The sequence below is a fragment of the Mytilus trossulus genome, chromosome 7 (genome assembly GCF_036588685.1).
Source record: "Mytilus trossulus isolate FHL-02 chromosome 7, PNRI_Mtr1.1.1.hap1, whole genome shotgun sequence".
NCBI lineage: Eukaryota > Metazoa > Mollusca > Bivalvia > Mytilida > Mytilidae > Mytilus > Mytilus trossulus.
The window spans coordinates 38,551,732-38,578,468 of record NC_086379.1 but is presented as its reverse complement, the minus strand read 5'-3'; the positions used below and the strand labels follow the sequence as shown (position 1 = coordinate 38,578,468).

The 26,737-nt window shown below is 31.8% G+C and overlaps 1 protein-coding gene across 2 annotated transcripts; it reads left to right on the top strand.

Moving 5' to 3' along the window:
* Nucleotides 1–1,413: 1,413 nt before the first annotated feature.
* Nucleotides 1,414–26,167, top strand: LOC134727014 (cadherin-99C-like). Of its 2 annotated transcripts, none has more exons than XM_063591399.1 (15): nucleotides 1,414–1,627; nucleotides 2,621–2,674; nucleotides 3,204–3,427; nucleotides 4,939–5,004; nucleotides 6,953–7,057; nucleotides 10,915–11,028; nucleotides 11,310–11,450; nucleotides 12,216–12,383; nucleotides 15,006–15,114; nucleotides 21,263–21,396; nucleotides 21,921–22,008; nucleotides 22,353–22,469; nucleotides 23,426–23,479; nucleotides 24,127–24,169; nucleotides 25,963–26,167. In XM_063591399.1, exons 1-15 carry the CDS (start codon nucleotides 1,537–1,539, stop codon nucleotides 26,042–26,044), a joined length of 1,590 nt encoding a protein of 529 aa, XP_063447469.1. In that variant the 5' UTR covers nucleotides 1,414–1,536; the 3' UTR covers nucleotides 26,045–26,167. The 2 variants fall into 2 exon arrangements, with proteins under 2 accessions (XP_063447469.1, XP_063447470.1); XM_063591400.1 differs by having other exon boundaries at nucleotides 1,414–1,631.
* Nucleotides 26,168–26,737: the final 570 nt, after the last annotated feature.

The window sequence follows — 26,737 nt, the reverse complement described above, 5'->3', positions numbered from 1 at the left end:
ATTATTCTCTATGTATCGAACGGGTGACCTCAATTTTTCCACTATTTTTTTTCTGTAGCTTTCATTTTAAAACTTTAAAACTGCAGCACTACAATATGTATAGATCTCTGTATACTTTTCTTTAGAGGCGTTGATGAGACATATACATTGTATATCCATGCATCAAAGCAAAGTTTCTACTTTTCTATGAAGAAATGTATTTCTATATAAAGTATCAACATACATGGCCTCTGCTGTGTCTGCAATTAAGAACTTCGAGGAACCTAGAGAGTAATGGGAGAACCTAGAAAGTAACGAGAGGACCTAGAGAGTAACGGGAGAACCTAGAGATTAACGGGAGGTTGCAACTAATCGTAAACTGAGAAACGAGGCAAAATTCAAGATTTTTGCAAAACAAACACAACATAAAAATCTATCTTTCTTTCCTCCATCATTTTGTTTAAGGTATCATGCGTATATAATTATATGTGTAATGTGTGAATTGTTTTTACTATTCTATGTTTCTTTTCCAGCTATTTTAAATAGAGAAAACAACAGAACTTAAAATTTCCCTATCAGCATATGGGTAAACGATTGAAGTATAAAGGTGTTTTTTTCTGGTTTCTTTAGACTGTTGATGTCGGTTAATGTTTTTATATCGATAATGTTTCTATATCGATAATGTTTCTATATCGATAATGTTTTTATATCGATATTGTCAAGACTAGTAATAAGTGTGATTGCATACATGTTGAGACTGACGGAACTCTAAACTGGACCCCTGCTGTGTTCACTTATCGCTACACTGACTTTGGGGCAAACCTATAGATGGAACGGCGGACCAGTTTCACGGAACTCGTGTATGTATATCGTTCATACAATTAATGTTAGTTTATAAATATACATTCCAAAGGCCCAGCCGGTATTTAGGGAAAAAAATTAATTTGTCTCGCATTGTCCTAAAAATGAACACTTGTCACAATGTTGAAATGGTTTAAATTTTGCGCTTTACTATAACTATAAACTAAGTAATAAGTACATACATGTACTAGTATGTAGTTTTATTGCCAATTTAGGTAATAAACTACTTATGGATTTAATTTAGTTTATACTTGCGTCACACAAGTTAAGTGAAAATATTGGCATAAACACACATTTATTCATACCACTATATAATTATGATAATGAATGGTCAAGTTATTCGTCTCACGCCATTTAATAGTACTGACCTGAAAAAAAATAATTTTATAAGTGTAAATGAATGCGATCCAAGATAAAATTACTTTTAATATATGAGATTTAAAACTTTTTCCAACGATGATTTCATATTTAGTGAAACCAGTTGGTTACTTTAGAAACATGTACAAACGCCATCCAACGAACTGGAAAATGACCTTTTTCTATTCAATTTGGTCAATTGATGTTTCACACTTTATAGATGGTACAGGTGATCGTCTGATGACCCTTAGGCTTGTAAACATTAAAAAAAAGTTTGTAAACTTAAAAATGTGTATGTCATTTCACACGGTCAAAATTAACTCTTAATATTATTTATGTATGGCGGGATTACTTGTAATATATGCTTTCCTTCAGACTACGATTCCTCTCTGCACGGCTAATGTACAAAATGTTTTACCTCAAGGCTCTCGTGAGTATGATTTTAACTAATTTTGTTTACTACATGTTATCTTCATTTTATTTTAAATATTTAGTAAGCAATTTTTTTTAAGTACACAAAGGTAGAATGAAATGTGCCATAATTCTATCCATGCAAATAATGGGTATGGGTTCGATTAGCTACTGGGTTCGTTTAAGCCTCTCAGAAACATTCTGATGCTTCTTTAGTTGAAAAAAGTTTGAAAATGACGTAGAAGTTAACATTTGGATCGTTCAAGCGGAGAACAACCAAAAATATTCTGAATCAAGATTGCCCCATACCTTATACTGTTAAGTTTTGACTTTTGAATAAAATAATGTGATTGATAGCATTGAAAAACTAAATAAAAATGTGTGCGCTTTGTGCGAAAAAACATTTCTGACTTAGACAAAAATGCATTCCACCCTTTTTAAGGTCCCTAATTGAACCCCTTTCGATTATGATAATTTTCAAGACTTATGATAACTTAAAATTAACCAATCCAGCGTTATGGGACTTTTGCATAAAAACAAGGCCATTTCTCACTGTAGACCTGGAATTTGGTTTGCTTTCAAGTTTCCTTTTTGAAATTTTATTAGCTGGTCTCATTTTTTTTTCAAAAACATATTCTAAATCGATTCTCACTGATTTGTCGTCGAGCGGTAATAAAGACGATAAAAAAATTGATAAACAATGTTTCGCAATATTTTTTTTTCGTATTTCCTGTCTACTGCTAGTATTTGTATTACAGTAGTATCGTCTTTTACGTCGGCATTAATATTTCTTTGTTTTCTAGTAATGTAAAGTTTACTTTGGTAAAAATCTTTATCTGCTTACCAAGTCCCTGTAATAAATCAAGACACGTTTATACATAATGTACATTTACATGTATAATATTATAGTACATATGCATAATATTATAGTACATATGTATAATATTATAGTACATATGTATAATATTATAGAACATATGTATACTATTATAGTATTACTTTTTGCTTTTAGCATGCTCTGGAGAACATCTAATCAATATTCAGTTAGAAGAAGCCACACTTGAAGGTATTGTTTTATGTTTATACATAGCTAACAGCCCTTAGTCTGAAAGATATTTGTAGGGTTAAACGAATAAAAAACATGTGACAAACAGCTATACAGTCTCTGTGTACAATATACATGTCTTATGTGTTTTGATTCATAACGATTAACCAGGAATTTGTCTTTCTCATTCATTTGTTTCACATTTTGTCGTATTTATCAACTAGCCGGATATGCATAATGAACTGCGTTTTCTAACAAGACAAATATTTGAGGATCTCAAGCAGTTATTACAATAGTTAGTTTGTATTCAAAACGCAAACATGTGCACTCTCCTTTCATGTAGTAAGAAAACAAAAAGATGAGAGAAATGAGCACCAATAAGTAATAAAGACACTCAAACAGCTCAAAGCGTTCTATTGCCAAGTATTTGTTCAATTAATTACAAAATGAGAAATTATCAAAAATATCAGAAAAATAAAAATGTCTATTATCAAATTTTTAGGAGTTTATTCAGATTAATCCAATTTCGGTTTGATTAAATATATTACAGATATTTCGTCTTATCCAGACAAATACACAGCAGATACTCATATCAATGGTATTCCGAACGGAACAGATTCTGCTACGGGGATTATTTTACAAATACAAGGATCTACTGGTTCAAAGATTGATGTGAATAATCTGTTTGTATTGGAATCAAAACCAATTCCAACCTCACAGGATGGATATACAAGAAGAACTTTTATTAGACTAAATGCACCACTAGACAGAGACGTAGGAAAAGTTTTATTTTAGTACAACAACACATGACAAAAGTATCAACAACACATGTCAAAAGTATCAACAACACATGACAAAAGTCTCAACAACACATGACAAATGTATCAACAACACATGACAAAAGTCTCAACAACACATGACAAAAGTCTCAACAACACATGACAAATGTATCAACAACACATGACAAAAGTCTCAACAACACATGACAAATATATCAACAACACATGACAAAAGAATCCAAAGAAACTGTTTATGTGTTCAGTAGGGAATTGAAAGGGGATCAGATAAACACCCCTAGATGTATCACACATTTAAATTCAGTACTGCACTGGGTCCGCTTTAGACTGCCAATAAGACAATTATCTTTTAGAGATCCAATGTCGTGGTTGTTAGCAACTCTTTTAAACCAACTCACCTCCCTTTCAAAAACTGTATTCAAGAACAAACATTGTAATTTGAACAGAAATATCGATTCACTATAGTAAAAAAACAACATAAAGGTACAGTAACTTACTAATCAATACATATGTATAAATATATTAAATACAACAAACGATATACTGACAACAGCACATACGTATAGTATTCAACCTTATTATATAAACTTGTCGTCAAAAACTATTCCGCAATGCGACATCATACGACCAATGCAGTAAATTTGTTTATTTTGAAATTCACCTCATACTTTGATTACAAATACTAGTCAGAAAAGTTTTTTTGTCTTGCGTAAGTCTGAAAACATTAAAAGAGAGATGAAAGATACTAAAAAGTAAAAACACAAAGATACTGAACTCCGAGGAAAATTCAAAAAGGAAAGTTCAAAATCAAAAGACAAAATCAAAAGTCCAAACACATTAATTGAGTCATACTCCTGACTAGGTACAGGCATTTTCTTATGTAGAAAATGGTGGATTGAACCTGGTTTTATATAATAGCTGGCTTAACCTCTCACACTTATATGACAGTCGCATCAAATTCCATAACATTGTCAAAGGGCTGTTCCAACTCGTTAGTCAAAAACAAACTGATTTTAAAAATCCTCTACATTTGTTTGCACCTGACAGAGTCCAAAGGCGTGAACCTTATGTTCGGTGATTGTAGTTTGTTGATGAAGTTTATAAGTGTTTCTAATTTTTTGTTTTTATATAGATAAGAACGTTGGTTTTCCGTTTGAATGGATTTAAACTAGTCATTTTTGGAACCCTTTATGACTTGCTGTTCGGTGTGAGCCAAGTTCAAGGTCCATGATGAAGACCGTACTTTGATGGAGAGTTTCCTCATCGGCACTCATACCACATCTCTTTATATCTAATGACAAGTACATGGTCAGAAATGGAATACAAAAAACAACAAAAAAATAAAAAAAACTTAGCAACACGAACCCTACCAAAAAAAACAAAGTTAATCTCATGATTGTTTAAAGGGTGAGCAGGAATAAATAAATTGCAGAACTAGTAACATTTGGGTCCCTTAGCAAAATTAATGTCAAAATTTGTATATTTTAGGGTCGTTCATTTGAACCGAACGATGATCTAAACAGCATACAATTTATGCTGAAGTGTACACGCCTGGTGAGTAAAAAATAATGTCAGGGTTCCATAAGCATTGACATATTCAGGGAAAGTTGAAGATGGCTTCTATTCTGAATTATAAAATGGAAAATGGAAATGGGGAATGTGTCAAATAGACAACAACTCGACAATAGAGCAGACAACAGCCGAAGGCCAGCAATGGGTCTTTAATGCAGCGAGAAACACCCGCATCTGAAAGCGTCCTTCAGTTGACCCTTTAACAATTAAGTTTACTAGTTCGTTCTGTGATAATGGAAGTCATGCTCAACTCCGAATTAAACCCAAGAAACTAAAATGAAAAATCATGCAAGGCTAACAAAGGACACAGGCTCAGACGCAAAAAGTGCGGCGGGGTTAAACTTGTTCGTTTTCAGAAGGATAGACCCATATGCACTTGGTATTTGAATTAAGAAAAAGCACTTCTTTCAAACTTAGAATCTTGGACTTGTAAAATAATGATCTTAAATTATCTTGTCAGATAGTAAGAATACAGACTCCAACAAGATAGTTCTATTTGCATTTTCGAGCAGCAACTTTCTCATCATTTGACGTCCGTCGTCCGGTGTCGTCTGTAACTTTTACAAAAATCTTCTTCTCTGAAACTACGTATACTAGGCCAAATTGAACCAAATATGTCCATAATCATCAGTGGGGTAACTAGTTTAAAAGATTGGTCCGATGACTTTGCGTGTTTCAGAAGTGTTTTCTTTGTTTCACCAGCACACAAAAGATGACTTGATAAGTTCGGGTCAAAGTTATTAACGTCGGTTCAAACATTATGACGTCGCTGACACGTCCGGGTCAAAGTTATTAAGGCCGGGTCAACGTATTTGACGTCACAAAGACATGATACGGAATAATATTTAAAAGAGCTGAACAGAGTGATATAGACAGTGGGACGACCGATAATATTGTTTATCAAGTCAGGATCTATCAGCCCTGAAATTATCAGATGAATCGGACAACCGGTTGATGGGTTGCTGCCCCTAAATTGATACTTTCAAGGAAATTTTGCCGTTTTTGGTTATTATCTTGAATTATTATAAATAGATACAAACTGTAAACAGCAGTAATGTTCAGCTTAGTAAGATCTACAAATAATCAATCATGACTAAAATGGTCAGTTGAACCCTTAAGGAGTTATTGCCCTTTATAGTTAATGCTACCATTTTTCTTAATTTTTTGTAATTTTACAAAAATCTTCTCCTCTGTAATACTGTGTGAAACTTAACTTAACTTAGCCATTATCATCATTTGGGTATCTAGTTCAAACAATGTGTCCGATGACCCAGCCAGCCAACCAAGATGGCCGCCATGTCTAAAAATAGAACATAGGGGTAAAATGTAGATTTTGGCTTATAACTCTGAAACCAAAGCATTTAAAGCAAATCTAACATGGAGTAAAATAGTTAATCAAGTTAAGATCTACATGCCCTGCAATTTTCAGATGAATAGGACAACCGATTGTTGGGTTGCCGCCACTAGATTGGTAATTTTATGGAAATTTTGCCGTTTTTGGTTATTGTCTTGAATATTATTATACTATGTAGATAGAGATAAACTGTAAACAGCAATAATGTTCAGCAAAGTAAGATCTTCAAATAAGTTAACATGAGCAAAATGGTTAATTGACCCCTAAAGGAGTTATAGCCCTTTATAGTGAATTTTTACAATTTACATAAATTTTGTAAATTTTGGTAAATTTTTACCAAATGTTTTTTTCTCTTACAATTGGACACAGTGCATACTACTTTAATAGATAGATATATTTTTAACAGCAAGAGTGTTCAAAAAAGTAATATTTTCAAACACATCACCATCACCAAAACACAATTTTGTCATGAATCAATCTGTGTTCTTTGTTTAATATGCACATAGACCAAGGTGCGCGACACAGGCTCTTTAAAGCCTCTAGTTCATGTAGATAATATGTTTCATTTGACTTCAGGTTGACTCAGTATCAAAGTATTTTACCGTGAACGTGGAAATCATTGACGTGAATGATAACTATCCTCAGATATTAGGGAATCCTCGGCCCATATCAGTGAATGAGGTAGGTACTGGTTGCATGATTTTCAAGTCTTTTAATATTTCTTTTCATCGTAAACATAGGCTGTTTGAAAATATCAAAAGTATCAACCAACTATCAGTGAATGAGGTAGGTACCGATTGCATTCTTTTGAAATCATTCAATGAGGGTGGTAAAGCGATACTGAACACGGAAACACGTGAACTAAAAATCGCAAAAACGTAGCACGAAAAATAAAAAACGGGAAAAACGAAGCTCGAGAAATAAAATTGTAAATATTAAGAAAACAAGTACTTAGTCTAGCGGTTATTACTCAGCCGTTCTTGGAGATCATGCAGGCATTGTTAATGGACATAAAGACCTTGTGGTCACCTTTTAGTGTATGCTACTTGCATCTGATTTGAAAAAAATATTAATCGATGATGGACTTTATTACATGTATAGCAATATACAATAGAAAGTAGCAATATACAATAGAAAATAGAATGGTAACAATATACATCAATTTCTTTTATATAACACAGGTTTCAAAAGGTACTATAACTCACTGACTTTGAGTTAGTTCCAATTTACTTTTTAATCAAATGCGGAACCATGCAAAAACAAGAAATTAAGAGCACCGACACGAAACACGGAAAATAAATAAGGGGAAATACGAAGCACGCACATCGAACCAAACACAAAAAAACGAGAAATAAAACACCAAAACACCAAAACACGTGAAATAAAAAGGCCGAAAACGTTGCACGAAAATAACCCTTTACCACCCTCTTCAATCTTTTCTTTTCATCGTAAACGTAGGCAGTTTGAAACAATCGGCAATCCTCGGTTGAATCCGCTACTCTTCTTCGTTAAATGAAGTTACGGAATCGGCCGAGTTGTGACGAATGCTGTTTTAAAAAGTCAAAATCGTGTAATAAATTCAATACGCATTGACACTACCTTCCTCTATTTTCTGGATCCCGAGTATTCCTTGGCTTTCGGCATTCGAAGCAAACTGACAGTCAATACTTTTAATTAAAACTTATGGTAAAATAATTGAGATCTTTTCTTTTTGACTTTTCTGTTTCTAAAACGATTGTGACCATAAATTTGAAACACCACATGATTAACTATTTTTACAATGTACCCGTAGATATTTTTGTTTCATATAGTACTTCTTGGAGCACATGATAAAGCTAGTAGAAAAATACTATGTCGTTTATCGATAACTTCAATGACAACGCTAGGGTCATCTTGTTATCAACGAAACTGTAAAATGTCATGTGTATCCTTGAAAACCTTTCAACAACTATGAAACATAAAACAACCATCAATTAAAGACTATTAAGTGAATACATAAAGGTTTTTTTTATAAATAAGTAAGTAAGTTATAAGAAAGTAATTTAATTAAAAATAAAGTCCAGACATTGAACTATCATCAAATGAACATATACATACATTATTGTACAGTCATGTGTTTTCACAATTGAACAAAATCATTACTCAACAATATATCATTTTGAATAGGACGATTAACAATATATATGTATTTATAAAGGTTACTCGGGAACACGTGTATTTGTTTACTTTTAACACGTGTGTTTAAATCAAAACATGTTTATGTTTAATTTGATTGGACCATCAGTAAGTTATTACCGGTTTAAGTTATATCAATCATGATAACTTCATGCTAGAATTTTAGCGCTAAAATTATAATAAGATATCTAGAATTGTCATTCGAGGTTCGCCTATCCGACAGAAAGGTTCGTTTCCCACCCACCCACCCCTTTTTATTAAGACTTCATAGGAATGTGAATCAGTATGTTATGTAGAAAATAGTTGATAAAATACATGTATGTAAATCGAAATGATTTTTTCTTCAACTTATAGAACATTTTTCTATTGTAGATTGTGTTTATATGTGATGGCAGCGGTCGATGACAGCAAATTGGACATTTGTTTATTGTTTATAATAAAAATAAGCTTTCTGTGCTGTCGGGGCGAGCTGATAACCAAAAACTGTGTTGAGTTTTTACTTTGTAAATGCTTTATGTTCGTTTGAAGTATTGAATAAGAACATAAATGAAAATAAGTAGACGTAGTATGATTGCTAAAGAGACAATTATCAACCTGATTTAAAACGAATAAATGTAAGCAGTTATAGTTCCCGAACATCCCTTAACAATGAGAAAAAATACATACCGTATAGTCGGCTATAACAAGCCCGACATATTAACATGAGGGTCAATTCAGCGAAAACACAAACGGCTAAACTTAGAATAAAACATTTGACGAAACACAATTATGACAGACATGAACGAACAAAATCCTATGAACTATAGTCGCCGTCACGTAAAATTGGCACCATGATTTTTGTCAAAATTTTCTGAAATATCGACCGCGTTTACTCGAGATCATGTTTTTCAATTAGCGAAATAAAATCCAATCCAAATATATACTACTGTCCTACCTTTTATTGTGTTTGCACTGTATAATCCTGACCTTCACAAAATCCAGGATTATTTTGTATGGTGGAATCCGACATTGTTATTACCGGAAGTGTTGCCGTGGAGTCCACGTGCTCTCAATTTTCTTGTGTCTCTCGGAGCTGTGCGTCATCTTTATGTAAAAAGCGCGGGAAATCGTATTATCAATGACAATGATATTACCAGAGAGTAACGAATGTTATGTAGTAAGGGATCCTCATAGAAACCAAGATGGCGGTTTTACAATGAAAACAATCTTGAAAAATGTGAAGGTCAGGATTATACAGTGCAAACACAATAAAAGGTAGGACAGTAGTATATATTTGGATTGGATTTTTATTCCGCTAATTGAAAAACATGATCTCGAGTAAACGCGATTGATATTTAAGAAAATTGTGACAAAAATCATGGTGCCAATTTTACGTGACGGCGACTATACAGGCTTTTGACTTGGAACAGAAACACAAAGAATGTGATGGGGTTAGTCATGTGTGTATTGTTGGTATATTTCAAAAAATTAGGAATTACGATGTGCACTGTCAACATCAAGTATCACTGAGAGCCGTCAAATAATCAAATTGTTCTATATTTAGAAATCGTATGACGATTTCAATTAATACATTTAGTTCAATGGCTGAATTTTTTATTTAATTACAGCATTATTTTATATTCTTATATGACGTACTTCTTTCGCTTTGTGAATAAACCCATGCTCTAAATCCAATAAAATGTGTTTGCACATGCGTATATTGACAAGTACAGAATAATGAGTTTTATCAAATTGGCAAGCATTTAATGTATTTCATTAACTTAATACACTTCTAAACTCTTTAATAATGCACATGTTGTTACTAATTCATTTATTAGGGCTGCCATGTGTTGCAATTCGAAATTGACATATTTGACCTAGATACGACAGCCGTTCATGTTGGCTGTTAAATATCCTCCCTCTGAAAAATCACATTGACAGTCGTAAAAACAGGGAGGTGGTTCATGGAAGAGCCTACACAAGCGCTCTACACTTATACACATCGGACATTGAAATTACCAGAATCGAAATCATTGATGCAAGCTATACTTTTTTGTAGTAAACTGTTTTAACATGGGTAGGCATTATATTCGTGGTTTTTTTTTTAGCCATAACTATCTCTCGGGCAAAATAATCATGAATATATTGCCTACCTATGTTAAAACAACTAGATCAAGTATAGCTTGCATAAATTATTTCTTAAATTCATTCATTCTTGCATGATATAGGAATCAGTCCCGAAGAATGCATTCCAGAAAGAAATTGAACTACTTGTGCAGCACAACACTTTTTTTTTTCTTTTTTTCTTTTTTTTTTTTTGATTGCATGCATACATGCAAGTGTATTGTTTTAATGATAATCAGACGTTTCTGGAATGTTTACAGTTGACGCCAGTGGGCGTTGTCATTGGTGAAATGGTACAATTGGTTACAGTCATGGACAAAGACACTGGTTTAAATGGTGAATTTGAATTTACGATAGTTCAATCTGATATTTCGGTAATTAACATTTTATACCAAATTATTGGAAAATTTACTAAAGGCAGAAGTTTAATATTTGTAAATACATGTTAGACAACTCTGTTTTGTGGCTGAAATTTTATATAGTTTACGTACCAACAATCACAAAATGTAGAAGTTTTGTTCAAGTATTGAATAACACGTATGTTAAAACCCGTGTTAATCTAATTTTGTAAAATTATATAAGCTATATCAGCACATAATAAAACCTATGATTTACATTTTACTAAAAAAAAAAAATATTGATTTTTTTTCCCCAGGGACAACCTATTTCTTCTTTTATTTCAAACGATGCGGCAAAGAAATTTACAATCATATCGCCGCGACGCGGGTCTATTGCAGTAAAGTCAACGCTGGATTTTGAAAGAGTCAAAAAATATTTTCTTCCAGTTTCTGTGACAGTAAGTCAATGTAACAGTATTACTTTAGAAACATTATAAATGAGAAACTTAACTATAGTACGCACATGTAAAAGCTGACTTTTGGTTACATATACAACACAAAAAGCTAGGTTTTATGATATGTATTAACCAGTGACATAAAACACCCAACTCAGTTATGGATTTATTTCAAATGTACATAGTTGTAAATTACACAGTGAAATCCTACATAACAGTTTACAAATTGTCAAAATGTCAAGTCTGTCATTTTAAAAATATGCAATCTATAAATTTATCCAATTATAACTATAACTGGACATAAACATCCGTCCATTATAAATTCATTACTCGTTCTCTTGAAATACAAAAAAACGCGCCTTGTCAGCTCCATCTTCAGACCAACCAATCAGATTACTAGAAATCCAAAGACTATGAATATTCAACAACATGTCATTAATGTATGGGAAGGTTTTACAAACTTTTAGTATAGTGAACATCAAAAAAGACGACAAGTTTGTAGTTTTATTCAATACTGTATTTACTTAATTCTAATTCTTTATTTTACATTTTAAATATTCACAAAATAAAGATGGTATCACGTACACACATAACTGAAATCGTGACTGAAAAATACTTTTTTATCACTAACAGAAAATATTATCCGTACTTTTAATGATACATATAAACACATATATGTCTTATTTATTATGAAATCAAACTAATTTTCGAATCTCTATATTTTGTGTTTGTCAATTATGTAAATTGTTTCGCAATAACAATAATTAGGACCTGGCACAAGTAATTTCTGAAAGACGAACAAGTACAGTTACCATGACTATTGATGTAAGAGATGGTGATGACCTTGGTCCTGTTTTTGAGTATCAAGGCTGCTTTCGGGTTGATAATAATTGCTTTAATCCAACATATTCGACAGACATATCCCCCCATTTAACTGTAAGTATTGGTAAAAAGTAAAATCACAAAAATACTGAACTCCGAGGAAAATTCAAAACGTAAAGTCCTTTATCAAATGGCAAAATCAAATGATAAAACACTTCAAACGAATGGACATCAACTATCAAATTTAACAACCACATTCATTCAGTAGTGTAAACTTTGTAAGCGAAATACAAAATGAAAACACATATCTTGTCTTTCTTAGTTGACCAGAATTTGAGAATATAAATGCTCCGAAAGACCACTTTTTACCATTTAAATTTCATGGAATGAAAAAGCAAGTAATTCGTCACGATTTGCTATACAACTATATAATCATTAAAACTGTCTATTACGACGTTTTGGTGTACACTTTTGAAAAATTATAACCCAGGATGCATTATATTCTGAAAGCGAATTAGCTTGCGGTCAATTCAATATTGGTGAATAACTTTTCTGACAGTTTAAAAAAAAATACTGAAAGACAACATTACTGAATACATTTTTGTTCTATCTTTTGAGAGCTGTTCTGATAAAAAAAAAAAAGTTGTCTTTCTTTGACTGATGATTTCTATATACTCTTTGTCAAATGTTTTGCTACATAAAATAGTCTATTCTCACGTTATTCTGTGGTACAAATTTAAAGAAATACATGAAATCTTAAAGAGCATTCTTATATATGTCTTTATTTAAATTAAAGATGGTATGACCCAAAACACGTTCTTTTCAATGGACATAACAAATGATGGGGCTCAGAACATTGGATTACTATCATTCCCTTTTTTTAATTTTCATTTCTACAAAAATCAATATCTTTCAGACTTTATATCATCGTGGCAGACATTTTTTTGGCGGGGTGAATTTGCGGATATAATGAAACTACGCTGTCTGTGTACTCCTTATAAATGGCTAGAAAAATATTAATAACACAGTACAAGAACACTAACAGAGGGTGTGCACTAGGGATTTAATACTGGTTTAGCATGTAATATTAACTCCACACTGATACAAGTATTGAACTTTTGTACACCAGTTGTGAGTTTCGTCTACAAAAAGATTCATCATTTGACGCTCGAGTTAACAAAAACACAAAAAGGTTAAATCAATTACGAAGTTAAAGAACGTCTATTTCTTTGGTAGAAACTTCTTAGTACTTCGAAACAAAAATATGGCAATTTCAGTGACAAATCGCGTCAACCATGAAGTACTGACTACTTGGCTGTTGGTATCGGAAGATGATCTAATCAACTTTCATCAATATACTAAATAATTATTGGGCGGAGTATTAACCAAGATATTGATATGAAAAGATGACATATAACTTCATACTTTGGTTTAAAATGCATAGGCTACAAGCTTCTATCAACAATCCCAATTTGATGTTTCCTTAGAGTTTCTCAGTGATTTACTCCAGACGTGTTAACAGTATCGCTGCTTTTGGATTCCGTGGGATTCCCTATGATTTGGTTTGTTACAGCGATTTGTCTCTACCTTATCGATTTAAAAGATTAGGACATTGGTAAACTATAGTCAGGGCGCCTTGATTTAACTTGGTTGTAGACCAAACATGTACATTATGACTCGTACATGGTTTTGGTAATTACACTTGCTTCTGAATGTGTTACTCTTTCACATACTCAACATGTACATTTTCCCCTATAACAACATAATCAACATGGTTCAGGTCGTTCCACTTGATTTAATATTGGATGCCGGTGTTTTGGATCCCTTTGCTAATATCAGCACAATGATATGGCATCAGTGACTTACATATGTATACTCCTTATACAAAAACTGCTCGAACAGAGTTATGAGACGAACGTATAAAATCGACACAATGTAATTATCACGAATTGACTTATACTGTACGTATATAAACTCTACTGTACTGTGGATTCATTGATATTCGTTGGATACCAATTTTGTGGATTTCGTGGGTACAGGAGAACCACGAATTTAAATGTTCAACGAATTACAAATTTTCTAAAGGAATGACTGAAGACTCTGCCAAAACCACGAATTTAAATATCCACGAATATGTAAGTTTTCCTCAAACCACGAAAATTGATACCCACAAAAATAAATGAATCCACAGTATTTTGTCTTTTCATCTAACGATAGCACAAGAAAAGAGTTCTAGATACTATGTTAGTAATTGTTTTACCTATTGTGTTATATTCCATATATAGTCCTATAACATATGACTTCGCATTCTTATTCTATTTTTAACGTTTTATACTGATATTTTCATTTATTTATTTTTAATGCGGGTGACACATTGATAGTAAAAAAGAATATTAGAAACAGTAAATTGAAATAGTAAATATTGCCCCCGAGGTCATATGTTATAGGACTAATTACATATAATGACTAATGGCTGAGTTAAGATTTTTATGGGTGATGGATAAAATAAAAGAAAACGTTTATTTTGTCCATGAATCTGTTATTGATCCTTTTTGAAATATATGCGATTCCCCTAGTTTTATTACCCCTAAACTTAAACTTTGCACATAAATATAAACATCGACACATTTCAATTGATGTTATATAACTAAAAACTGGAAATTCAATGTTATTAGAGAAATAATCAAACTTAATATCCGATGTACCAATAGTTCTTATTTAAGTGATTTTCCTTAGGCATCACAACTAATTCTAAGGGCAGCCGAAGACCAGGGGATAATAGATTCCATAAAAGCTAGAGATCAGGATACATTAAATGCTCGTATACAATTGAGCATTGTAGAAAGTAAGTATTGAAGAGTAATAAATGAAATATAAATTTGTACTTATCCCCTATTATGCATTGCGGCTGCTGCGTATATTGCAATCTTATATGGTATCAATGTTACTTCATATGTCATAAACAGTCAACAGATAGTAAACTTAGGTTAATGAACACGCCAATTCTTTTCCTCTCTTTGTTTGAAACAGCGGTATACTACTGTTGCCTTTAAAACAAAATTATCTTATAACATTTCCAATTTTTCATAGCTTTTTGCATGATAATATTGTAACCAGATGCTTCGCAGGGCGTAGCTTTATACGACCGCAGAGGTTGAACCCTGAACGGTTGGGGCAAGTATGGACACAACATTCAAGCTGGATTCAGCTCTAAATTTGGATTGTGATTAAATAGTTGACACAGCATAGGTTTCTGACACAGAATGAATGTGTTCTAATGAACTTAAAAATTTTGTTTTCTCTAAGAGCAATTCACTATGCTGTTCAATATTAATCCTCTCAAAATAATGTTTGAGGAAATTTTCTTTTTATTTATGAAATTTCAAATGAGAAAAATTGAACCCAATTTTTAATCAAATCCCCCTTTCCCTTATTCCAAAACTAATCTCAATTAAAATATTCTAATGGAGTTTGGAACAATAACTACTCATTTAAATACATCATAAAATAAACTAAATAAAATGTAAAAAAACTGCTTGTTATCACTGAATGGTAAAGATTATTTAAATTTATCAGTTGGTAGTAAAAAGTGAATATACATTGTATATTGTATATAACAAAGATTTAAGTTGATTCTGGACAAAGAAAGATAACTCCAATCAAAAAAAAATTTGCAATAAGATATTTCTTGCTTACTATTTTGGACAAAGAAAGATAACTCTAATTGAAAAAAAATTTGCTATTTCACAATATTGTGAAATTAGATATTTCTTGCCATTGCACAATACTGTGCAATTGAAAAGACTTGCTATTCCACAATACTTAATATAATAATTTAGATCCTGATTTGGACCAACTTAAAAACTGGGCCCATAATCAAAAATCTAAGTACATGTTTAGATTCAGCATATCAAAGAGGCCCAAGAATTTAATTTTTGTTAAAATCAAACTTAGTTTAATTTTGGACTCTTTGGACCTTAATGTAGGCCAATTTGAAAACGGGACCAAAAATGAAAAATCTACATACACAGTTAGATTTGGCATATCAAAGAACCCCATTTATTCAATTTTTGATGAAATCAAAAAAGTTTAATTTTGAACCCGATTTGGGCCAACTTGAAAACTGGGCCAATAATAAAAAATCTAAGTTCATTTTTAGATTCAGCATATCAAAGAACCCCAAGGATTCAATTTTTGTTAAAATCAAACTAAGTTTAATTTTGGACCCTTTGGACCTTAATGTAGACCAATTTGAAAACGGGACCAAAAGTTAAGAATCTACATACACAGTTAGATTCGGCATATCAAAGAACCCCAATTTATTCAATTTTGATGAAATCAAACAAAGTTTAATTTTGGACCCTTTGGGCCCCTTTTTCCTAAACTGTTGGGACCAAAACTCCCAAAATCAATACCAACTTTCCTTTTATGGTCATTAACCTTGTGTTTAAATTTCATAGATTTCTATTTACTTATACTAACGTTATGGTGCGAAAACCAAGAAAAATGCTTATTTGGGTCCCTTTTTGGCCCCTAATTCCTAAACTGTTGGGACCTAAACTCCCAAAATCAATACCAATCTTCCTTTTGTGGTCATAAACATTATGTTTAAATTTCATTGATTTCTATTTACTTAAACTAAAGTTATTTTGCGAAAACCCAGAATAATGCTTATTTGGGCCCTTTTTTGGCCCCTAATTCCTAAACTGTTAAAACCAAAACTCCCAAAATCAATCCCAACCTTTCTTTTGTGGTCATCAACCTTGTGTCAAAATTTCATAGATTTCTATTAACTTAAACTAAAGTTATAGTGCGAAAACCAAGAAAATGCTTATTTGGGCCCTTTTTGGCCCCTAATTCCTAAAATGTTGGGACCAAAACTCCCAAAATCAATACCAACCTTCCCTTTATGGTCATAAACCTTGTGTTAAAATTTCATAGATTTCTATTCACTTTTACTAAAGTTAGAGTGCGAAAACTAAAAGTATTCGGACGACGACGACGACAACGACGATGACGACGACGACGACGACGCCAACGTGATAGCAATATACGACGAAAATTTTTTCAAAATTTGCGGTCGTATAAAAAGTAAAAAAAAAAAAACACACGCACTACAAGGTAAATTTTGAAACGAAAAGTCCATTCACAAACACATCAAACGAATGAAAAACAACTGTCACATTCCTGACTTGATACAGGCATTTTATATAAGGAAAAGTCCTTCTCAGTTTAATTAATTTGTGACTTGTCCTTGTTCTTTTGTTTTCGTTGGTAAAAAAACGAAAACAATAAATTCCTACGCGCTATACCACCCTCAACTCAAAAAAGGAAAAAAATATTTCTTTTCATTGCCAGTATTTATATTTCTTGTAAATTTAGATAAGGAATTGTAACTCCTACAACAGATATAGTTTATCCAGATTTATTCAAACAAAAATTATTATATTATTCATAAAATAAAAAAAAATATTTGTTAAATAAAGTTAGGTTTTTAGTTTTTGCATGATGATTATCGAAACAATATCAGTCAAAGAAGATAAACTCAGAGATAACCCTATCCTCAGGGAAACGCAATGTATCTAAGATTTCCAAAGAAACCAGGTGAAATTCAATTCGAAACCCAAAAGCCGGATATTTGGCATATCAATAAAATGAAAAACAAATATATAACAGACAGCACTCAAATAGCAAACTCGGGGAGGCACGTACATAATGTTGCGAGGGTTTTACACATATTTGTGATCGCTCAACTCTAGAATCTTAAATTTTTTCAAACATAACATAGAATAATAGTGACAAAATGCAGAGCTCCATATCAGTCTTGTTCGGTCTATCAAAATCGAAAAAAATGAACTATGCTGATTTAGTTGAATATCTGTGTTAACATTTACTGAGACATCATTATTAGGTCTTTCCACTTTTCCGTGGAAAGACCTATTGAATTTGTTCTGATTATTATTATTATTATTTTTTTTTTTTTTTTTCTTCCGCCTAATTTTTTTGCTTGCGTATTATTGATGTTTCAAAAGATGTCGCTTAGATATTTGGAATATGGTATCGTATAGTTTATACGCTTTAAAAATTTACAACTGCGTAACAAAATACTTTACGTTGTAAGAGTTATCTCCCCAAACACTGTTTTTCTTGTGGCCACTACTCCTTCGCAACCGTTAAAGATTACGACAAATTTATTTTACCAAATTGCTCGTTACATCTTCAGGATTAGGATATTCATTTGGACCGAAGCTTTACGGAGACTCCATATGAGAGTTATTCCCCCTTTTCCATTTAAGAAAGTGATATGCATTTCTAAATGGTAAACCATAAGTGATAAAGACATAGGGTCTTTAGATTTGAGGTCCTTGGTCCAAAATGATAAAAATGAGGTCAAGGTCAAAGGTCAAGGTCATATTCTAAATTTTTTATTTTGGCTTATTTTCATTTATTTTCAAATATCTTATGACATATCGACAAATAATTTTTCATAAATTGTTAGTTGGGACATGTCCTTACTTGTATATTTTGGTTGATAGGGTGCGCAGACAATAAATGGGAGTTTTTGACAATCTTACATTTACAATCACGCGTAAAGTGATATTACTAATAAACCAAACATATTAAAGACCTAGGGTCTTTTGATTTAAGGTCCTTGGTTTGTGAACTTGAAATTGAGGTCAAGGTCATAGGTTAATATGACGTTCTAGATTTTGACCTTTGCTTTAAATTCATATAAATACATCATAAAGCCATCGGAACTAACATTTTCAACTGATTTTTTCATATTTCAATATCAAAATAGATCTTTACTTGTGGAAAGACCTACAATTGTTCTCTGAACAATTGGTTTTTAATTTTATTTTTTTTTCTTCCGCCTAATTTTTTTTCTTGCGTATTATTGATGTTTCAAAAGATGTCGCTTAGATATTTGGAATATGGTATCGTATAGTTTATACCCTTTAAAAATTTACAACTGCGTAACAAAATACTTTACGTTGTAAGAGTTATCTCCCCAAACACTGTTTTTCTTGTGGCCACTACTCCTTCGCACCCATTAAAGATTACATCAAATTTATTTTACCAAATTGCTCGTTACATCTTCAGGATTAGGATATTCATTTGGACCGAAGCTTTACGGAGACTCCATATGAGAGTTATTCCCCCTTTTCCATTTAATTAAGTGATATGCATTTCTAAATGGTAAACGATAAGTGATAAAGACATAGGGTCTTTTGATTCGAGGTCCTTGGTCCAAAAAAATAAAAATGAGGTCAAGGTCAAAGGTCAAGGTCATATTCTAAATTTTGATTTTGGCTTATTTTCATTATTTTCAAATACCTTTTGACATATCAACAAATAATTTTTAATAAATTGTTAGTTGCGACATGTCCTTACTTGTATATTTTGGTTGAAAGGGTGCGCAGACAATAAATGGGAGTTTTTGCCCATCTTTACATTTAGAATTACTCGTAAAGTGATTTTACTAATAAACCAAACATATTAAAGACCTAGGGTCTTTTGATTTAAGGTCCTTGGTTTGTGAACTTGACATTGAGGTCAAGGTCATAGGTTAAGATGACGTTCTAGATTTTGACCTTTGCTTTAAATTCATATAAATACATCATAAAGCCATAGGAACTAACATTTTAAACTGATTTTTCATATTTCAATATCAAAATAGATCTTTACGAGTGGAAAGACCTGAACAATTGGTTTTTAATTAGGTCTTTCCACCTTTCCGTGGAAAGACCTATTGAATTTGTTCTGATTATTAGGTCTTTCCACTTTTCCGTGGAAAGACCTATTGAATTTGTTCTGATTATTATTATTTTTTTTTTTTTTTTTCTTCCGCCTAAATTTTTTTCTTGCGTAGTATTGATGTTTCAAAAGATGTCGCTTAGATATTTGGAATATGATGTCGTATAGTTTATACCCTTTAAAAATTTACAACTGCGTAACAAAATACTTTACGTTGTAAGAGTTATCTCCCCAAACACTGTTTTTCTTGTGGCCACTACTCCTTCGCAACCGTAAAAGATTACGACAATTTTTTTTTACCAAATTGCTCGTTACTTCTTCAGGATTAGGATATTCATTTGAACCGAAGCTTTCTGGAGACTCCATATGAGAGTTATTTCCCCTTATGCATTTGATATAAGTGATATGCGTTTCTAACTGGTAAACCATCAGTGATATAGGCCTAGGGTCTTTGGATTTAAGTTATTTGGTCCAAAAAAATGAAAATAAGGTCAAGGTCAAAGGTCAAGGTCATATTCTAAATTTTGATTTTGGCTTATTTTCTCTTATTTTCAACAACCATGAAAGATATTGACAAATTATTTTTACTAAATTGTGAGTTGCGACATGTTGTAACTCATAAATTTTGGTTGGAAGGGTGCGTAAACAATAAATGAGAGTTTTCGCCCATCTTATATTTAAAATTATGCCTAAAGTGATATAACTAATTAACCATACATATAACAGACCTAGGGTCTTTTTATTTGAGGTCCTTGGTTAGTGACCTTGAAATTGAGGTCAAGGTCAAAGGTTAATAGGACGTTCTAGATTTTGACCTTTGCATTAAATTCATATTTATACATTATAAAGTCATGGGAACTGACATTTTAGATTGATTTTTAATATTTTTATAATAAAATAGAACTTTACTTGTGGAAAGACCTTCAATTGTTCTTTGAACAATTGGTTTTTAATTTTATTTAGTTTACGATGAGCTCTGCATTTCTTCAAAAGGTGTGACTCTTAACAGGTACATATATGCAGAATAAGAACACTGGATAGTTAAATCTATTCATGAATTCGAATTGATTTATTTTTTAAATGTAGATCGTAAATAATATATTAGATTTGATATAAAGGATTTTAAGAACCGATTTAGGCCCTCAAGCGAGTCTAGGGAAGTTTTGAATTATGGGGATGGTTTCGTATAAATACAATTGCCATGATCTTGATTTTGTATTTTATTTTTCATAAAGCTTTGCCTCCTGGGTATAAAGACAGGTTTGCACTGTATAGTTTGACAAATAACGGAACACTTTCAAGTGCTACAGTATCGCAAATCAAACCTATTGGTCCGGATGACGTTAATATTTTGAAAATCATAATAAAGGTAATCAATATCAGTAGAACATCGACACATATACCAGTACAATAAAACTGAATAAACTTTACCATAAATAAACTAAAAAGTGAAATCATTAAAATACTTAACTTCGAGGAAAATTCAAAACGGCAAGTCCCTAATAACATGGCAAAATCAAATGATAAAACACATCAAACGAATGGACAACTAAAAGACTCATTTTCTATATAACATATTAACCCAACTACATATAATTAAGACAGACAAGTCGTCAAAAAATTCAAAACTATGGTAGGATCGCATATAAAGGGAATAATGCCATTACTCTTTTGTTTCTTTTTTCATACATATATTTGACTTTCTTTGTATCGTTGCTAAATTCAATATTTGATATTTATAACTCACATTTTCCGATGGCAGGCGAATATTTCTGTGATTATTTTTTTATTCTACTGCAAAACGACGCTGTTATTTCATGTTGTTTTTGTGGTTTATCTTGCCTAGTACTGTACTATTCGGAAGCGTCAATTCACTCTTTTTCTTTATTACAGGCTACTGAGTTGACAGACAATGGACGGTTCAATCGAGCTGTAATTGACGTACACATAAGACAATCCAATATTTCTTGCTCGGAAAAAGGTGATTTATATTTTAGCTAAACTGAACTTTTTTAACCTTGTGATTTATGTAGGTGTAAGTAATTGATTTATGTACATACATATTCATAAAGCTGTGTCTAACAGTATTTAGCAGAAAGAATAAAAAAAATACATACAAATCTTATCCCACCCATACTATTTTTTCAACTTCAATTGACTTTTTTTTTGGTTGTATGTTGCTATATCATGCTATGTATGCTGTAGTTCAATAAATTAAATTTCTGAACATACTTATGAAGGTCTGAAAGCCAAAAATAAGACAAGTCATAGAACAAAAAGCTTGCATTTTTTAATTTAATGTACCTCATGTATTCTGATTCACAGTGACTACAACGAAACCATGTAGTAATGCTGCCCTTATAGTTGGAGCTGTTTTAGGAAGTCTTTTGGCAATTGTTATAACCATTGTTATAGCTCTCATAATAAAACAGAGAAAACAAGGTGATTATCTAATATTGATCTTCTACGAAAAGTGTAATTTTTATATGAATTGGATTTTGAATAAAACGGCCTATTTACCTTTAGAAAAGTGAACCGCGCTATTATTTATGTGCCATCACACATATAATTCAAGTAAAATATTAAATAAAGGCATCAGTAGTATACCGGTGTTCAAAAGTCATAAATTGATTGAGAGAAAACAAATCCGGATTACAAACCAAAACCGAATGAAACACATCAACTAGTATAAGAGGAAAACAAAGGAAAATAAAGGAACAACAGGGAGTCAGACCAAACGTCCACGTGTATAATGTAAATCTTTGTTGTAAATTGTTGCCATATATAAATTCTTTTTCCTTGGGATGTGGAATAATTTTATTACTGATTCCTGCATCGGGTGATATGTGGTTTAATATGCAATTAACTTCAGAGAATATTATTTTTTCAAAAGTTAATAAAATCACATATTTTGAAAAGTCTTCTTAAATGTATATCAAAATACATGAGACGAATTTTAATTTTTCATTATCAAATCATAACAACAGCAACAACAAGTCAAGTTCTCACAATACAATACTTTATCAAAAAAGAAAAGGATTGTATCTGTTCATTAGAACAATAAACCATAATCATTTAAATGTATGAATCTGGTGGGAATAAAATAAACACATGCCCTCTCCTACATGAAATATGCATAAATAAGCATTCAAAAATACAGACACCATCAACTCTTGATTCCATCATCGTTTATGGTTTAAACATATAGCTAGTCACGTATTCAGATTTTCATACGTCCTTGCTTTTCAGTTTTTTCGGTTTGGGCGTTCCTGATAAATGTTAGTCCAAATGTTATTTTCTTTTTCGATTTAGTAATTTGTTATGCTAAAAGATCAATTCCACCTATGCGGTTGCTTATTTTTATATTGTTACCCTTTTTATCTGATATTTTTGTACAGGTGACAGAGATATGGTTACACCAGAACAAAGTACTCCATCACAACAGAACGAAGGTTGGTTATTAACCAGGGATGAAGTGAATTTCTATTTTTCTTATAAGAAGTTTTCACAAATAACATCAATAATTATTAAAGAACATGATTTCTACATTCCTTATTTCTAAATTGATGTATCATATATCTTGATTCTATTTTAAAATATCTTTTTTACAAACATGCTTTGAGTAATTGTACATTAAATCAGGGTTTTTAATCATACCAACCAGGTATTCCGTTTCAATTGAAATAAATGTGAACACTGTCAAATATTTGGTTATTCCGAATAATACGACTGGGAATTACAATAATGATTCTATAATTTTTGTCCTTTCTTTAAAAAAATCGCATAATAAATGCATTCTAAATGTACTGTATTGAACGAAAGATATATTATTGTCTTGAACATCTGAATTTTGTAAATTTGGTTAAGTATTCTATAAAAAAAACAATGAAAACATGTTCAACAAACTTTTTAGACATGTAAAATACCATCATTTAGAATTGACAGTTATCAACAGATTTTCACAAACAAAAACAACTAACAGTATGCACAATATTTTATTTTAGATGAAAGATAAATGTGAACTGAAAAAATCGTTATAACCAACCTAATCCTTCCTTCTCGTTCTTAACCAAAATTTCATCAGTTTCTTATCTTTCAGGATTTTCTAATGGTAATACAATTGAAAGCAGACAAACATCCAGGTAATGTATGATAAAAAGTAAAATCACAAAAAAACTGAACTGAGAGGAAAATCAATTCGGAAAGTCCATAATCACATGGCAAAATCAAATAACAAAACGCATCAAAAACGAATGAACAAGAACTGTCATATTCCTGACTTGGTACAGACATTTTCAAATGTAGAAAATGGTGGATAACAGTATCTAAGAATGATAAAAAATAGTTTTGTTAATTGATGATGTTTACCTTGAAAATGGGAAAAAAGAAAGTATTTACAGTGGTGAATGCTGATGCTTCAAATGAGATTGATTGGTTCACTATGCATTTTAGAAGATAAAGAGAGTGAAAGAATTTTAAGGAAAAATAAAATAATTTATCAAAGATATTCTGATATGATCTGTCAGATATGAAGTAATACACATTTGAATATTCGTCTCACATACCAAATTTTTAGTTTAAACAATATTTTATTTTCAAAAAATGCACGAAATATAATTATACAATATAAATACAGGGATTCGGAAACGAGAAAAAAGTAAAATCACAAAAATACTGAACTTAGAGGAAAATAAATTCTTTTCTTTTATATTATTGTCTATGTCGCTAAGAAATATGTAAATGTTTCTAAAATGAGGTTCCTTTAAATAGAGTTATCTTAATCGACTTCGACATAAAAATAGAGTGCTATAGTCCAAATCTCCCTGTTTCTAAAATAAATCTTTGCAACTTTAAAAATATTTTCGTTTTCCTCATCATTGATAAGTTCATTACCTGATAATAATGTGTATATAATATATCAAATTGGAAGTGTAGAAATGGTGTCCTGATGAGTCTATAATTATGACATTCTAGCAAATAATGTTTGCTGTTCTCAACTTGCCCACATATACAGAGGCTGGAAAGAACAATATTTTTCTGGAAAAGGTGTTCATTTAAGCCACTGCAGTTCAACCGGAGTCTGGCGTGAAGTATTTGGCCTTTTCTACAACCAGCATTATAATAAGTAGGGGCTTTACCAAACTTTTGTCATTGAACAGAAAGTTAACATCAATTTTAGCACATTTATACGAGAACGGCTTAAGATACAATGTGTTCGGGTATAAGATTTTAAAGTTCAAATATATGCGTCTGAATTGTTATTTTAATGTTTGTGTCTTATTCCCGATTATGATATTTTGATTGAGTATTCATGCATAGCCGTTAACACATACCATGCCAATACACTCGTCTCGCTTCTTTTGGAGTTCAAATGATTTCCTCTGATTTGTATTGTTACCTCAACTGTCTCTTACTAATTGATTTACAAGATTTGAACATGGGTAACCTATTGTCGCCTTAATTTACCAAAAAAAACGTATCTTGAGTAAAATAGGAAGTAGCTTCTTATCATTTAGTCAGTAACTATATTCATAATACTAGCGCTACACAATTTTTTTGCTGCACCAGATACGGTTTCTGACAATAAATGCCTTCCGGTAATGCCAAGCCTTGACATAGAATTAAAACTACATTGTGCATTAGGGAGATACTTCCTAAATTTAAAATGATTAACAAAGTTTTACAACAGCAAATATTATTAAAACAGTATCCGTATTTTCATGTCAGTGCCAAAACATTGAGCAACTCCAAAATGCCAATTATGAAATGTTTATGGCATAATAGTTGAATCACTTATGACATTTCTGCATTAGAATAATCAGACCATCCTTTTCATTAACAATAGAATCAACTATTTTAGAAAGGATTAAAGATATCTTAGCAGTTGTTTGCGTCAATTTTAAATAATGGTTGTGGTGTTGCTTCTTTTTTGCAGGAAATACGACGAAATCGGAATGCAATCACCAGACAATGTATATGACGAGTTACACAATGACCAGTATTTGGAACCAATTTGAATTGTTCGATGGAAAACACCAAGATAATTGACATTATTAACATTCAACTTATTGCAAAAATTGCAATTTGGCAGATAATTTTGATTAATAAAACTCGGAGATGGCAATATGCGTCTTAGCCTACGTTACATGCAATCATGATGTATTTAGGTTATTGCATGTGATGAGTTACACATTTTTGTGTACACCAACCATCTATCTAGAATACATCAGAAAAAAATATAATTGGTTACCTTATGGAATAACCCAGTTTAGTTTAGTTTAAACATATTTATTTATAGTGGATTGGGAAACAAGTTTTGCAACTTATATTAATCCCTTTCCACTTTGCGGGTGCTAGTTCTGCCTTGTAGCGGCATTAGTCTACTCTTTTTCGAAATCTACACGGGTGTCTTTAACGTGCAAGAGATATGGCTCTCTCTTCACACGGGTCAGCCATGTATCGTCCCCTTCCGACGGACTATCATTGTGTCCTCGAGACCATACTCGCAAATGGTGTCGAGGGAGAGCCAAAAATTGAGCTCCTGAAATTTTCATCCCAAACGGGAATCGAACCAGGAACCTTTGTGTTAGTAGACCGATGCACTAACCACTACACCACGGCTCTCTTAACTCATGCAATAACTCATGCAATAAATGAAAATAACACCATATAAATTTAATGAGTTCAAAGTATTTTCTAGAGTTATCTTC

What these genes read in the sequence shown, in the direction of transcription:
- LOC134727014 (XM_063591399.1), top strand. Translation starts at nt 1,537, where the DNA reads ATGGCGGGATTACTTGTAATATATGCTTTCCTTCAGACTACGATTCCT. An exon ending in ATGCACCACTAGACAGAGAC is followed by an intron (nt 3,428 to 4,938) that starts GTAGGAAAAGTT and finishes TGTATATTTTAG; the next exon opens with GGTCGTTCATTTGAACCGAA. An exon ending in TCCATCACAACAGAACGAAG is followed by an intron (nt 23,480 to 24,126) that starts GTTGGTTATTAA and finishes CTTATCTTTCAG; the next exon opens with GATTTTCTAATGGTAATACA.